The sequence below is a fragment of the Podarcis liolepis genome (assembly GCF_965112155.1).
Source record: "Podarcis liolepis genome assembly, chromosome: 13".
Lineage (NCBI taxonomy): Eukaryota > Metazoa > Chordata > Lepidosauria > Squamata > Lacertidae > Podarcis > Podarcis liolepis.
Window position 1 is genome coordinate 40,366,448 of NC_139573.1, and position 12,368 is coordinate 40,378,815.

Consider the following 12,368-nt stretch of genomic DNA (forward strand, 5'->3'; position numbering starts at 1 on the left):
TGGGGAATCCAGTTTGGAAGGCTTTGGAATAGAGGTAGGTTAGCTTTGGGAGTACAGTGGTACCTCGGGTTAAGTACTTAATTCGTTTCGGAGGTCTGTTCTTAACCTGAAACTGTTCTTAACTTGAAGCACCACTTTAGCTAATGGGGCCTCCTGCCGCTGCCATGCCACCGGAGCACCATTTCTGTTCTCATCCTGAAGCAAAGTTCTTAACCCAAGGTACTATTTCTGGGTTAGCGGAGTCTGTAACCTGAAGCGTATTGTGAGGGTTTGATTAGCTGCTTGTGCGTGAAAACGTGCTCCCTCAGAGTTTGTGCGACCCCACAAACCTCCGTGTGTGACGGAGCTCCTCAGACATGTCTGCTCTAGTCACTAGTAGAGTCCGACAGTGGCTGTCTGCGGAAGCGTTTCCAGCAAAGAAGTTCCTTAACGGAAACGCGTCTCCTGGACTCACGGCGTGACAGTTTCCTGCGAGGTGTGGGTCTCCCTATGGGAGACTCCGATACCTCCCCACTGTTCTCGCTGGAAGCCTCCCTGAGCCCTCCCTCCTGCTCGCATTCCCTCAGAGACCCACTCCTCCCCCTGCTGGTCCCTGCTTCAGCAGTTGAGTCTCTTTCATCCTGCCTGAGTCCCTCCACCACCTGATGCTCTGATGGCAGTTCCCTGACATCCACCTCCCCTCCAGGGCCCCCCTCACCCCCTCCCAATTCCTCCCCCCTGGGAGGTGAAGGGCTAAAACCCCGAAACGAATCTTCCTCATCTTCTGACGTCTCGAACAATTCTCTCCATCGATCGTCGTCCTGGCCAGCTGCATCCTCCTCCTCTTCAGAATCTGGGAACCCCTCCAACTCCTCTTCCTCGTCGGTGGTGGCAAAGTATTCCCTTCGGAACCTCGCTACAGGCTGAGGTTTACGTGGGAACCTCTGATGAAAAGTCTCTATTAAAACCTCGTCATTGACATCCTCTGCCCTAACCCAGGTGTTTTCCGACTCCGGTTCCCCTTCCCACATTACCAAATACTCTACTTGATCTCCCTTCCACCTGGAATCGAGGATCTCCGCTACATGGTAGCTGTGTTCCTTCTCCTCCATTGCTGGTCCCCTAGTGACCCTCCCCTCACTGTCTCCTCTATACGGTGACAGCAACGACCTGTGAAAAACTGGGTGCAGCTTCATGTGGTTCGGTAACCGGAGCCTGAAAGCCACTGGATTGACCTGCTGTATGACTTCAAACGGACCCAGCCTTTTGGGTCTTAATTTCTTACAACCTCCTTTGAATGGCAACCCTTGGGTTGACAGCCACACCTGGTCCCCCACCCTGATGGTTTCACCTTCCCTCCTGTTTTTGTCTGCCTGCCTCTTATATTCCTCCTTAGCCCTGTTTAAGTTGAGTTGGAGCTGGCGATGGATCGCTTCCATTTCTTCCACGAACTGTTCTGCAGCTGGAACGCTCCAGTTCTCCCCCTCCCCCCCTGGGAAGGCTCTGGGATGGCACCCGTGATTAGCCAAAAAGGGGCTCATCCCCGTGGACACGTTCTCTGCATTGTTGTAGGCAAATTCTGCCAACGCCAACTTCTCCACCCAATCATTTTCTCTGTCATTAACATAACACCTCAAATATTGTTGGAGAACCCCATTTGCTCTTTCCGCCTGCCCGTTGGTTTCAGGATGACGGGCCGTCGAGAAATTAACCTCTACATGCAGTAAGCTCATGAGCTTCCTCCAGAACCTGGAAGTAAATTGTTTCCCTCGGTCTGAAACCACCCTCAAGGGGGCGCCATGCAACCTAAACACATTCTCTACAAACAATTTGGCGGTTTCTTCTGCTGTAACCGCATGTGAGCAGGCTATGAAGTGGGCCATTTTAGTTAACAGGTCTACTACAACCATGATGGCTGTTTTCCCTCTAGACCTTGGCAGATCAGTCATGAAATCTATTGCCACTGCTTCCCACGGTCTCTCAGGTGTGGGCAGTGGTTCTAATAAACCAGCCGGCGCCTGCCTCTCCCCCTTGGCTCTTTGGCATTGTTCACACCCTCTCACATACTCCCGCACATCTTCCCTGACCTTGGGCCACCAAAATTCCCTGGTAACCAGCCACATGGTTTTGTGTTGCCCAAAGTGCCCTGCTGTGGGGCTATCGTGCAGCTGCTTGAGTACCTTCTCCCTCAATTCCCCTTCAGGTATATATAACGCTCCCTTATAATACAATGCCCCATTTCTCTCCTCAAAACCACCGGATTTGTCTTCCTCCCCTCTGAGATCCCTGAGTTTCCCCTGGGCGTATGCATCCTGCACCGTACCCTCTACCAATTCCCTTTGCCCCACCAAAGTCGCCCCACACACCCAGCGGTCCTCTGGAATGATATGGGTTTCTTCGGGTGCTCCCTCCCCCTCCAAATATTCAGGTTTGCGTGAGAGAGCGTCCGCCCTAACATTCTCTGGGCCTGGCACATAACAAATCTCAAAGTTAAATTTGGAGAACTCTTGGGCCCATCTCAACTGCCTTTGGTTGAGCACTCGCGCCGTTCTCCAGTACTCTAGATTTTTATGATCCGTGCACACTTGCACTTTATGTTGTGCACCAATTAGCAGATGCCTCCATCTCCGGAACGCCTCATGAATAGCAAGCAGTTCTCGGTCGTACACCGTGTAATTCCTCTCGGATTTGTTCAGCTTCCGCGAGAAGAAGGCACACGGACGCCACTCTGACTCCTCCTTCCCCGGCTGCAGAAGAAGCACCGCCCCTATGGCTCTGTCAGATGCGTCTGTTTCAACCCTTAGCTTCTTTCGTAAATCCACATGCAGAAGTTGTTCTTCAGAGGCGAAGGCCCTTTTCAGTTCCTCAAACGCTCGCTCCGCCTCCGCCGTCCATACAAACTTCTTTTTACTGCTGAGACAGTCAGTGATGGGCGCCGTCAGATGGGCGAAGTTGCGGATGAACTTACGATAAAAGTTTCCAAACCCTAGGAACCTCTGCACATCCTTCTTGGTTTTGGGTGTTTTCCATTCCAGCACTGCCTGTACCTTGCCGGGATCCATGGCCAATCCCTTGTCTGACAGGCGGTACCCCAGGAATTCCACCTCCTTGGTATGGAACCGACACTTCTCCAGTTTGACCCACAGCCTGTTGGCTTGCAGTCTGCTCAACACTTCTCTGACGTCTCTCACATGTTGCTCCTCATTCTCAGAATACACCAACACATCATCTAGAAAGGCAATGCAATTCTTGTAGAGCAAAGGCCCCAGCACGTGGTTCATAAAAGATTGAAAACACGCGGAGCCTGCTTGTAATCCAAATGGCATAACGAGGTATTCAAACGCCCCCAAAGGGGTAAACATGGTGGTTTTCCATTCATCCCCTTTCCTTATGCGTATCAGGTTGTACGCCCCCCTTAGATCCAGCTTTGTGAAAATCTTTCCCTTCCTCACCCTGGTCAAAATATCATCAATTCTGGGCATAGGGAACGCCACCGGTTCAGTCACTGCATTCAGCCGCCTAAAATCACATACAAGTCTCGGCTTGTCCGCATTTTTTTTGTCCACAAAGAACACTGGGCTCCCCCCTGCGGCTTTGGACTCTCTGATGAAGCCTCTCTTCAGGTTCTTGTCAATGAACTCTCGCAACTCCTGCATTTCTCTGTCTGACATGGCATACAACTTGCCTACAGGAAGCTGTGCTCCAGGGAGTAAATTGATCTGACAATCAAAGGGTCTATGAGGTGGTAGTTGGTCAGCTTCCTTCTCGCTGAACACGTCGCTGAGATCTGCATACTGTGGTGGTACCTTCACCTTCCCCCTTACTTCAGTCCCTGCTAGGGTGGCTTGGGCCCCTGCTGAACCCTTCTCCCCTTTGCAGTGTTCTAGGCAATGTGCTGAACCAAAGGACACCACTCTTTGATGCCAGCCAACCAGCGGATCATGTAGAGCTAGCCAGCTCATTCCCAAAATAATGGGAGCGCCTCCCAGGGTGGCCACATTAAACGCTATCAGTTCTGTGTGCCTTGCCACCCTCATTATCATTGGGACAGTCTGCAAGCGGACTCCTCCTCCCAACAACTCCCTGCCATCAATCGTGGTCACCTGCAGGGGGTTGCTTAAAGGGATGGTCTGTATCTGGTGTTCAGCAGCAAACTCCTTGCTCATAAAATTGCAGGAGCTGCCTGAGTCCAATAGCGCCTTTATTTTTAGGGGGTGCCCATTCTGCAGCTCTAGCGACACTTCAATCACTAGAGCAGGTCGAGGAGCTTCTGGCACGGGCACTTTCACTGCTCTTTGGCCTGGCTGCAGTGCCCCAATTGTGGCAACCAGGCGTTGGCTTTTACCTGCTCCGCTCCCCCTTCTTCTCCCCCCTCAACAGCTCCCACCATCCCTTGCCATTCCTTCCTCTGGGGGCAGACTCTGGCAAAGTGGCCTGGCTGTTGGCAGAGATAGCATTTCCGGGGGCCCTTTCCCTCCTTCTTAGCTCCCTCGCTGGTTTTTGAAAATGCGCGCGCGCGCGCTGTTCCGATTTCCATCGGCTCTGCCGGCGGGAAAGCTGGCTCAGGAATGTCTGGAATGCGGAACTCCTTCCAACGTTCCCCTCTCCCTTCCCGCCTCTCCAAGGCTCTTGCCTCCTGCCGCGCTCCTATGGTCAGCGCAGATTTGGTCAGCTGATCCATAGACTCCGCCCTGGGGCTCCGTGCCAGCTCGTCTTTCACCCCCGAAGAAAGACCTTCTTCAAATAGCATTTGAACGGGTGCCGCCGATAAATCCCAACTCAGTCTGTGAATCAGCATGGTAAACTCAGTCCAATATTCACGGACAGATCGACTTCCCTGCTTACAAGCCATTAACTGTCTGCGCACCACCCCTTCCTCAATATCGCTGGAAAACATGATATCCATTGCACGAAAGAACTTCATTGTGTCCTTTAGTATTTCATTGTGCGTTGCCATTAGGGGTCGAACCCAGTCTCTAGCCCCTTTCTCAAGATGCCCAATTACAAAAGCAACTCGCGATTCCTCATCAGGGAACTCATCGAACTGCACATTAAGGGCATATTGCATCTCTGTCCTAAAAGCATGGTAGTCCTTGGGGTCCCCCCCAAATTTCTGCACCAATCCAGGTACCTTTCTGGGGAATTGCGTGGCTCTCCCCTTCTTGTCTGCATCCTGAGCCCTTCTCTCCTCCAACCTCGCCGTCTGCAGGGCCAGTTGAACCTCCAACGCTCGGTATCTATCTTCCAAGCTTGGACCAGCTCCAGCCCCTGCTCCTCCGGTTCCGGTTGGTTCGCTCATGATGCCTTCTCTTGCACAGGCAGCGTACAAAGACTGTCGGACTGCTGTGAGGGTTTGATTAGCTGCTTGTGCGTGAAAACGTGCTCCCTCAGAGTTTGTGCGACCCCACAAACCTCCGTGTGTGACGGAGCTCCTCAGACATGTCTGCTCTAGTCACTAGTAGAGTCCGACAGTGGCTGTCTGCGGAAGCGTTTCCAGCAAAGAAGTTCCTTAACGGAAACGCGTCTCCTGGACTCACGGCGTGACAGTTTCCTGCGAGGTGTGGGTCTCCCTATGGGAGACTCCGATACCTCCCCACTGTTCTCGCTGGAAGCCTCCCTGAGCCCTCCCTCCTGCTCGCATTCCCTCAGAGACCCACTCCTCCCCCTGCTGGTCCCTGCTTCAGCAGTTGAGTCTCTTTCATCCTGCCTGAGTCCCTCCACCACCTGATGCTCTGATGGCAGTTCCCTGACACGTATGTAACCCGAGGTACCACTGTATTATCATTTTAATCATGGTGAAATTGGTTTTACACCATCTCGCCAGATCTTTGTTGATTTTCCACCAGAGGGGGAGTGGGAATAGTTTCGAAGATATCGTTTGTTAAGGTTTCTAGTTATTTTATTTGTACCCCATGATATCTATTTTTTTAAAAGTCCTTTATTTATTTATTAAATTCAAATTACACGTTAGTTACAGTACAATTTCAGCACTGTACATAACATATATTAAATATACGGATTCCCCACATCTGACCCTATACCCTATACCCTATCCACCATTTACCCAAATACCCATATGACTTCGCTCACCCACGTGCATGATTTCCTTCTCGCTACATTAAAACTCTATCATTGTGTTCATATTTATTCATCACATTCATCAATCCTCTATTCTAGAATCATTGCATCTTAGCTTAATGAACTCAATCAGTACAGTGGTGCATCGCAAGACGAAAAGAATCCGTTCTGTGATTCTCTTCGTCTAGCGGTTTTTTCATCTTGCGAAGCAAGCCCATTGACGGATTAGCGGATTAGCGCTATTAGCGGCTTTTAGCGGCTTATCGGATCAGCTGATAAGTGGCTTAGCGGCTTAGAAAAAGGGGGGGAACTCGCAGGAACTCGCAATACATTTTCGTCTTGTGGAGCAAGCCCATAGGAGATTCGTTTTGCGAAGCACCTCCAAAAGGGAAAACTCTTTCGTCTAGCGAGTTTTCCGTCTTGCAAGGCATTCGTCTTGCGGGGCACCACTGTACTTATCCAAAGATTTCCATTGGAGTAATACTGTACGATATATTCTTCAACACACTTCCATTCCTTTCTTAATTCTTGTTTTGATTGCATTCTAATTGAGGCTGTCAGTACCCCATGATATCTAATGTTGGTGTGGTAGAGTTTTATTTTTGTGACATTAGCCAATTCTTTCTGGGTATGGCTTGATGTGTGGAGGCACCTAGCCTTAGATTTTGCGCAAGACGTCTATGGCAAAAGTGTCTCGCACTACATGTAAATGAACTGTGAAAAAGACTATGAATTGAAAGCGGAGAAGACATGTACTTTCCCCTATTCATTTGCTTGTTTTGTAACACAAGAAAATATTTAATAAAAAACTTGAAAAATGAAAGAAAGCCATAGCCAAGGCCCTATAACTAAGGACATTCTTACTTAAAAAGGTACATACTGTATTTTTTGCTCTATAAGACTAATTTTCCCTCCTAAAAAGTAAGGGGAAATGTGTGTGCGTCTTATGGAGTGAATGCAGGCTGCGCAGCTATCCCAGAAGCCAGAACAGCAAAAGCGATTGCTGCTTTCGCTGTGCAGCGATCCCTCTTGTTGTTCTGGCTTCTGAGATTCAGAATATTTTTTTTCTTGTTTTCCTCCTCCAAAAACTAGGTGCGTCTTATGGTCTGGTGCGTCTTATAGAGCGAAAAATATGGTATATTTCTCTGAGCCTTTTAAGTGTGAAAATTTTAATATTAAAAAAAAATGAAAAGAAGAGAAACCCAATCACAATCTTAGCACCTTGCACCTGTGAGTCTTCAAAGCCATATTTGCTATTTTCAGACATGTCTTTGCTTACCTGGATGAGTAATAAAAGTTGCAGTATAGGTTGTTCCTTTGAAGAAGTCCTTCAGATTCACAGTCTTTTTGCCTGAAAGTGGGGGGTGGGTGAAATTTACAAAAGATTTACAAAAGATTCCTTGTCCACTCTCCTGGAGGCAATTCCTATTTGCCATAAACAACCAGGCGAGTAGCTATTTGCATGTCTTTATTAGCAGTTCGAAAGCACTCCTAAGTGCAAGTAGATAAATAGGTACCGCTTTATAGCGGGAAGGTAAATGGCATTTCCGTGTGCTGCGCTGGTGCTGGCTCGCCAGAGCAGCTTCGTCATGCTGGCCACGTGACCCGGAAATGTCTCCGGACAGCGCTGGCCCTCGGCCTCTTAAGTGAGATGGGTGCACAACCCTAGAGTCGGACACGACTGGCCCGTACAGGCAGGGGTACCTTTACCTTTACCTTTATTAACGGCACTAGTGTACTACTCTCCATAACACAAGACAAAAAGACGGTTGTTCTAGGAGCAATGGGATGGCCCCTTTTGCAACTGAATTGAATTCGAGGGCCTTTCCAAGCCAGCCTCACTTCACAAATGGCCACAAAAGCTACTTACCATCAACATTGCAAAGGGCCAACGCGTCCGATGCCTCTTTTGGGGACAAGAAGATGTTGAAGCTGTTCAGGACCACTTGCAATCCTTCCACGCTTATCTTCCCATTTTCCAACTTGGCAAGGGATTCAAAACCATCTGTCAAGGCTGCAGGATTCAAGAGGAAGGGAAGGGAAGAGAAGAGATCAGGCAGACAGCAATCCAGAGGGCAGGTTAAGCTAGGTGACAAAGCTATCTACACCACAATGCTAGCTCATGGTAGCTTGAAGTGGCTTTAAGGTCAACAGCCATCTTCTTCTCCTGGGTTCTGAACACCGCCGGGAACTCTTGTTCAGTGTATATAAAGGTAAAGGGACCCCTGACCATTAGGTCCAGTTGTGGCCGACTCTGGGGTTGCAGCGCTCATCTCGGCCGAGGGAGCCGGCGTACAGCTTCCGGGTCACGTGGCCAGCATGACTAAGCCGCTTCTGGTGAACCAGAGCAGCACACGGAAATGCTGTTTACCTTCCTGCCGGAGCGGTACCTATTTATCTACTTGCACTTTGATGTGCTTTTGAACTGCTAGGTTGGAGGAGCAGGGACCGAGCAACGGGAGCTCACCCCGTCACGAGGATTTGAACCGCCGACCTTCTGATCGGCAAGTCCTAGGCTCTGTGGTTTAACCCACAGCGCCACCCACGCCCCGGCACTCTTTCTCACACACAACACCCATAAGCCTCTGGTTGGGAGCCATGACAGTTAGTGTAAACCGGGGGAAACCAGCCTGTGGTCCTCCAACATCATTGATGGTCAGGGATGATGTGAACAGACCTGAAGGACAAATTCCTCCCTGGCCCCAAATACTGCAACCGATTGTAATCCACCCCCATCGCTCAGCCCAGACGCTTGAGGTCCAGCTTCGAGGGTCTTCTGGTGGTTCCCTCACTGCAAGAAGTGAGGCTACGGAAACCAGGCAGAAGGCCTTCTTGGTAGTGGTGCCCCTCCTGTGGCATGCCCTCCCATCAGATGACAAGGAAATAAACAACTACAGTGGTGCCTCGCAAGACGAAAAGAATCCGTTCTGTGATTCTCTTCGTCTAGCGGTTTTTTCGTCTTGCGAAGCAAGCCCATTGACGGATTAGTGGATTAGCGCTATTAGCGGCATTTAGCGGCTTATCGGATCAGCTGATAAGCGGCTTAGCAGCTTAGAAAAAGGGGGGGGGAGGAAAAAAAACCCAGCAGGAACTCGCAAGACATTTTCGTCTTGCGAAGCAAGCCCATAGGAGATTCGTTTTGCGAAGCACCTCCAAAACGGAAAACTCTTTCGTCTAGTGAGTTTTCCGTCTTGCGAGGCATTCGTCTTGCGGGGCACCACTGTATCTGACTTTTAGAAAGCATCCGAAGGCAGCCCTGTTTATGGAAGTTTTTAATGTTTGATGTTTTATCGTATTTTTAATACAGTCATACCTCGGGTTACAGATGCTTCAGGTTGCGTTTTTTCGGGTTATGGAGCCGCCGAAACCCGGAAGTACCGTAACAGGTTACCTCTGGGTTTCGGTGGTCGCGCATGTGCAGAAGCGCCGAATCGCGCTTTGCGCATGCGCAGAAGCACCGAATCGCAACCCGCGCGTGTGCATACATGCCACTGTGGGTTGTGAACGTGCATCCTGCACGGATCACGTTCGCAACCCGAGCGTCCACTGTATTCTGTTGGGAGTCGCCCAGAGTGGCTGGGGAAACCCGGCCAGATGGGCAGGGTATACATAATAAATTATTATTATCATCATCATCCATAGCAAGGTCAGAAAACAAACACCACCCAGTGACGGGCAGGAGCCAGCCTAACTATAAAGAGGGTAGGTGGGAGGGAGATCCAGCAAAGTCCAAAGTGCCAGGTAAGAGGCTGGGATTTTTTACTCTGGGAACAGACCTGAGTGAAGTCCTTGAAGGAACCAGTTAGGCCCGCCCCCCCCCAAAGTGCCCACCCCTTGGTCCAGCCGCTATTGGCCAACTCAAATGTTCCCTGGCTGGCTGGAGAGGGTGCTATGTCTTCCCTTGTCTCGGGACCCAGCAAGAGACACTGTGGGAGCAGCGGGATGCCGCTGTGCTGCAATGTCGCCCACCATTGATGGTAAGCGGTATTGCGGTCCTAGGCTCCATGACCCGCCACTGTGCTACGTTCATTAAACCAGTGTTTCCCAACCTTTTTTGGGCAAAGGCACACTTGTTTCATGAAAAAAATCTCGAGGCACACCACCATTACAGCCCCGTGACGTCAGCGCGCAGCGTCACGCCGGGAGGGACACACGAAAGTGTAAGTTTCAATTTTTCCCCCTCCCCCTTGCCTTCCTTCTGTGCCAACCACCAAAAAGCCAAGAAAAAAGCCAAGACTTTAGGGCAGCAGGTCGACACGGAAGAAGCTCCTACCTAAGGACAGGTGCGACGGCCGTGTCCTCTTCTGCCACACTTGGCAGCCCTGCCTCACGGTCGTGACTCCCACCCTGATTTCTCCCCGCAAGTCGAGCGGCACAGGCAGCCCAATGTGTCCAGCCCAGACACAAGCCCCGCTTCCCCACTCTAGATCCTGAATGCGACCAAGTGCTCTGGACTCCCGAGCAGGGTGGGAAAGAGGACTCGCATCTGGTAGCCTCCGGGCTCCTCGCCTGCTCGAGGGATGGCATTGCAGGCAAGCTGCCGGCCGGCGCCATCGCCGCCCCCTCATGCGAGTGGACCTGCCCGGAGTGGTGGGCCGGGGGAGGCTCGCTCTCTGTGGGGATGTGGCCCGCACGTGCAGCCCCGCTTCCTCCTGCCCAGGGCTGAGCTCCTTACCCGCGATCTTGGTCTCGCGCACGCGGATCCCACTTATTCCGAAGCTCGCGCCACTAGCCGGGGCTCTCACACCGTGCCAGGGCGAGGCGGCGCGGCCCACTGACGTCATCGCGGCTCGCCGCCACCCTCGACTTCCCTGTTCCCTCCCCTCCCTCGGGTCGCCGTGGTTACCGAGGACTGCAAGCTGCTCGGGCGAGCGTGGGGCATTAAGTGGGAGAAGGAAAATTAAAATTAAAACTCGCCTGAAGGCCGCCTCTCCGGATATGAAGCTATCTTTCGAATTTTTTAATTTTTCCCGCGGCACACCAGGCAACATCTCGCGGCACACTAGTGTGCCACGGAACAGTGGTTGGGAAACACTGCATTAAACAACCACTTGTGACGACATTCTTACCTGCCGCTGTTCTGATTTGATCACTCCTCGTCAAAACCCTCAAGAAATTAATGAAATGTGGCTGCCCAGCTTCTGCAAGTTACAATGGTGGTAAGAAGGGGATTGATTGAAAACGTTGCAATAATAATAATAATAATAATAATAATAATAATAATAGCCCTCAAAAAAAAGAGGCAAAACAGATGGGGGGTCTGCAATACTTGAAAGAGATGCCCACAATACAGTTATACCTTGGTTCTCAAATGGCATAGTTGACAAACAAATTGGCTTCCCAATGCCGCAAACCCAGAAGTAAGCGTTTTGGTTTTTGAACGTTTTTCGGAAGCCGAATTTCCGGCACAGCTTCCACTTGAGTGCAAGAAGCTCCTGTAGCCAATTGGAAGCCGCGCCTTGGTTTTCGAACAGTTTTGGGGGTCGATCGGACTTCCGGAATGGATTAAGTTCAAGAACCAAGGTTCCACTGTATTACTACTGTTATTTTTCATTAAATTTACATACAGGGCAGTTTACAGTATACAAATATGAAATATATAACGTAACAAAAAACAAACAAACACCAAACCCTCCCTCACAGGCACATTTAAAAAGCCATAGATTGTTTTAATGCCTGCAACACCTTTATATTTAGTGTAATTAATAAATTAATTGATCCCTGAAAGAATATTACCTCCTGATACATCCTTTGTCTTACCAACTTTGTTTTGTAAATAAAACTTTTGAGTGGACAGGCAGAGACCACCACCCCCAAGCCCAGGTAAGCTCCCGCGTGGAATAAAGACACACGACACTGTGTTATGGGATTAAAATTGGCCACAACTTTAAGATTCAGCTGTAGGGAGACCTTGGCTTAGGCCTTGGGCATTTATCCCTCCAAGTCCCCAGCCGGAGATCTGGGGAACTTCAGGGTTCATATGGAAAGAGGCGGTCCTTGAGGTATTGCGGTTCTATGAATATTAGAATGATGTCGGAATGAAGTTAAGTGGTTTTAGCAGCAATGCTATAAAGGAGTATGTAAAAATGGATTGTTAACAGGTGAGAATCTAAAGTAATAATATATTAAGATAAAGGATTAAGATAAAACAAAGAGGGAAAGGATTTGCTGAATTAACTAACGGAACTGGAATACAAAGAAGGGAGGTGTGAGGAGGTCAGGGAAACAAGAAAATGAAAGACAAGACATGGAAAGATTGATTTGTTTTTAATTGTTTTCATTTTTCTGTATTTTGTCTTTTCTTTTCTTTT

The 12,368-nt window shown here is 49.9% G+C and overlaps 1 protein-coding gene across 5 annotated transcripts in view; it reads right to left on the reverse strand.

The window, feature by feature from the left end:
* LOC310690462 (uncharacterized protein) overlaps positions 1-12,368 on the reverse strand; it is a 123,773-nt gene that overhangs the window by 65,216 nt on the left and 46,189 nt on the right. For all 5 annotated transcript variants that reach the window (XM_083469373.1, XM_083469372.1, XM_083469371.1 and 2 more), the window contains 3 exons: positions 11,127-11,198; positions 7,928-8,071; positions 7,337-7,408 (listed from right to left, as the gene is read on the reverse strand). In XM_083469373.1, the coding sequence (XP_083325499.1) occupies positions 7,337-7,408; positions 7,928-8,071; positions 11,127-11,198 (288 nt within the window). The remainder of the gene's footprint in view (positions 1-7,336; positions 7,409-7,927; positions 8,072-11,126; positions 11,199-12,368) is intronic.